At 39.6% G+C, this 1432-nt stretch overlaps 1 protein-coding gene and 1 long non-coding RNA gene across 2 annotated transcripts in view; one reads left to right on the plus strand and one right to left on the minus strand.

The window, feature by feature from the left end:
• Positions 1–1432, minus strand: part of asap3 (ArfGAP with SH3 domain, ankyrin repeat and PH domain 3) — a 25062-nt gene that overhangs the window by 5581 nt on the left and 18049 nt on the right. The window contains exons 17-19 of the mRNA XM_017038277.2: positions 1263–1430; positions 280–365; positions 67–182 (exon numbers count right to left, since the gene is read on the minus strand). Of these exons, the coding sequence (XP_016893766.1) occupies positions 67–182; positions 280–365; positions 1263–1430 (370 nt within the window). The remainder of the gene's footprint in view (positions 1–66; positions 183–279; positions 366–1262; positions 1431–1432) is intronic.
• Positions 1–1432, plus strand: part of LOC103377800 (uncharacterized) — a 26532-nt gene that overhangs the window by 1982 nt on the left and 23118 nt on the right. The gene's annotated exons all lie outside the window — the stretch shown is intronic.

Below are 1432 nucleotides of genomic sequence, written 5' to 3' on the forward strand. Positions count from 1 at the left end.
ATTAATGGTATCTGATGATTTACAAATACAAGGAAATAATGTTTTAATGTTGTTAGTGAAACATACCTGTGTGTAGAGCTGCCTTTGCTTTAAGGAGGAGCTTAAGAGATTCAGGTTTGTGATGCAGGACACTGTAGTGTAGAGCTGTGTTTCCTTCTGTTGTTCTCTTCTCCAGACAGTTGCTATAGAACGACCATACAGTACACATAAAATAACACTGAAACTATTCATACTAAAGAGATTTTAATCACAATAGACATATTGCGGCCAGTATCTCACCCGTTCTGGCAAAGAAAATCCACCAAACCCAGAGAACTCCTTTCCTCCAGACAAACAGCCATATGTAGAGCCGTCTCTTTGGTTCCCTGAAGAAAAGGGAACATACAGTAACGCACAAGAGATTTTTTTCTTTACTTCTATGACATGTGGCATAAATTATTTGGTAGAATGAAAAGGCTATTGTTTTGATGTCTGGATTGTTGGCAAATGTATCTCTTTATTGGGGAAAAATTCAAATATAACGAATTTGTATTTCTACTGAAGGAACTAGAAACACGGAAAGGTATCACTGCGCTCTTTTAGGGAGGCTTGACAGTCCAGGACTAGTTTGCGTTGTTTGTCGTAGAACATTAATTCTTCAGCATCGTCTGTTTATGAATGTCAAAATAGTTGATTTAAATTCCCTTTAAAACCAATGTATGTGAGATTAAAATAGATGTTATTGGTATTAGAAAATACTTGCACAGTCTCAACAAAGGGTTTCCATTCAAGTAATCAAAGTGACCCTCACGCTCCCACTGAAGTTTGTGAAATCACACAAACTTTTGATTAGGAGGAAGTTCATGATTAAAGGTAGAATTTTGAAATTATGAGGTTGAAGGGAGACAGCGGAGGAGAGGGCAAGATGAGAGGATGAGGAAATGGGAAAAAAGGGAGTGATTAGAAGCTTAAGAGATGCAAGTGTGTCCGACAACCCACCCACATGAAGCATGCAACTATGGGACAATGAATACGTGCTTCACATACTGAAACTCTCCACACACCTCCTACATACTGTATGTCATTTCAGTTTCAACACTAGGAGGGATCCAGTCTATTTTTAGACAGTTTCAAGGCAACTGTGACTAATGTAAATATGTCAAAAATGTGGCATTAAGAAAGCAGGGTGTAACTGCCATTCAAGACTAATACATCACATTCACAACTAATGTAGCTGGACTTAAATAGGTATATAAATATTCCCTCCCATCCAATACACCCACCTGTCCATCGGGCAGCACAAGTGGTTTTGTCAGGTCCACTCCCTCAGCGTAGAGCTGGAGAAGAGAAGTGAGGTCACGACTCCTCACTGTGTCATACAGACGACACGGATCTGTTTCCTCTCTGCGAAGGACATACTTGCGTTCGGCATATTTGGACACAATGTACTCCT

This window comes from Cynoglossus semilaevis, chromosome 1, assembly GCF_000523025.1.
Source record: "Cynoglossus semilaevis isolate Cse_v1.0 chromosome 1, Cse_v1.0, whole genome shotgun sequence".
NCBI classification, from domain to species: Eukaryota; Metazoa; Chordata; class Actinopteri; order Pleuronectiformes; family Cynoglossidae; genus Cynoglossus; species Cynoglossus semilaevis.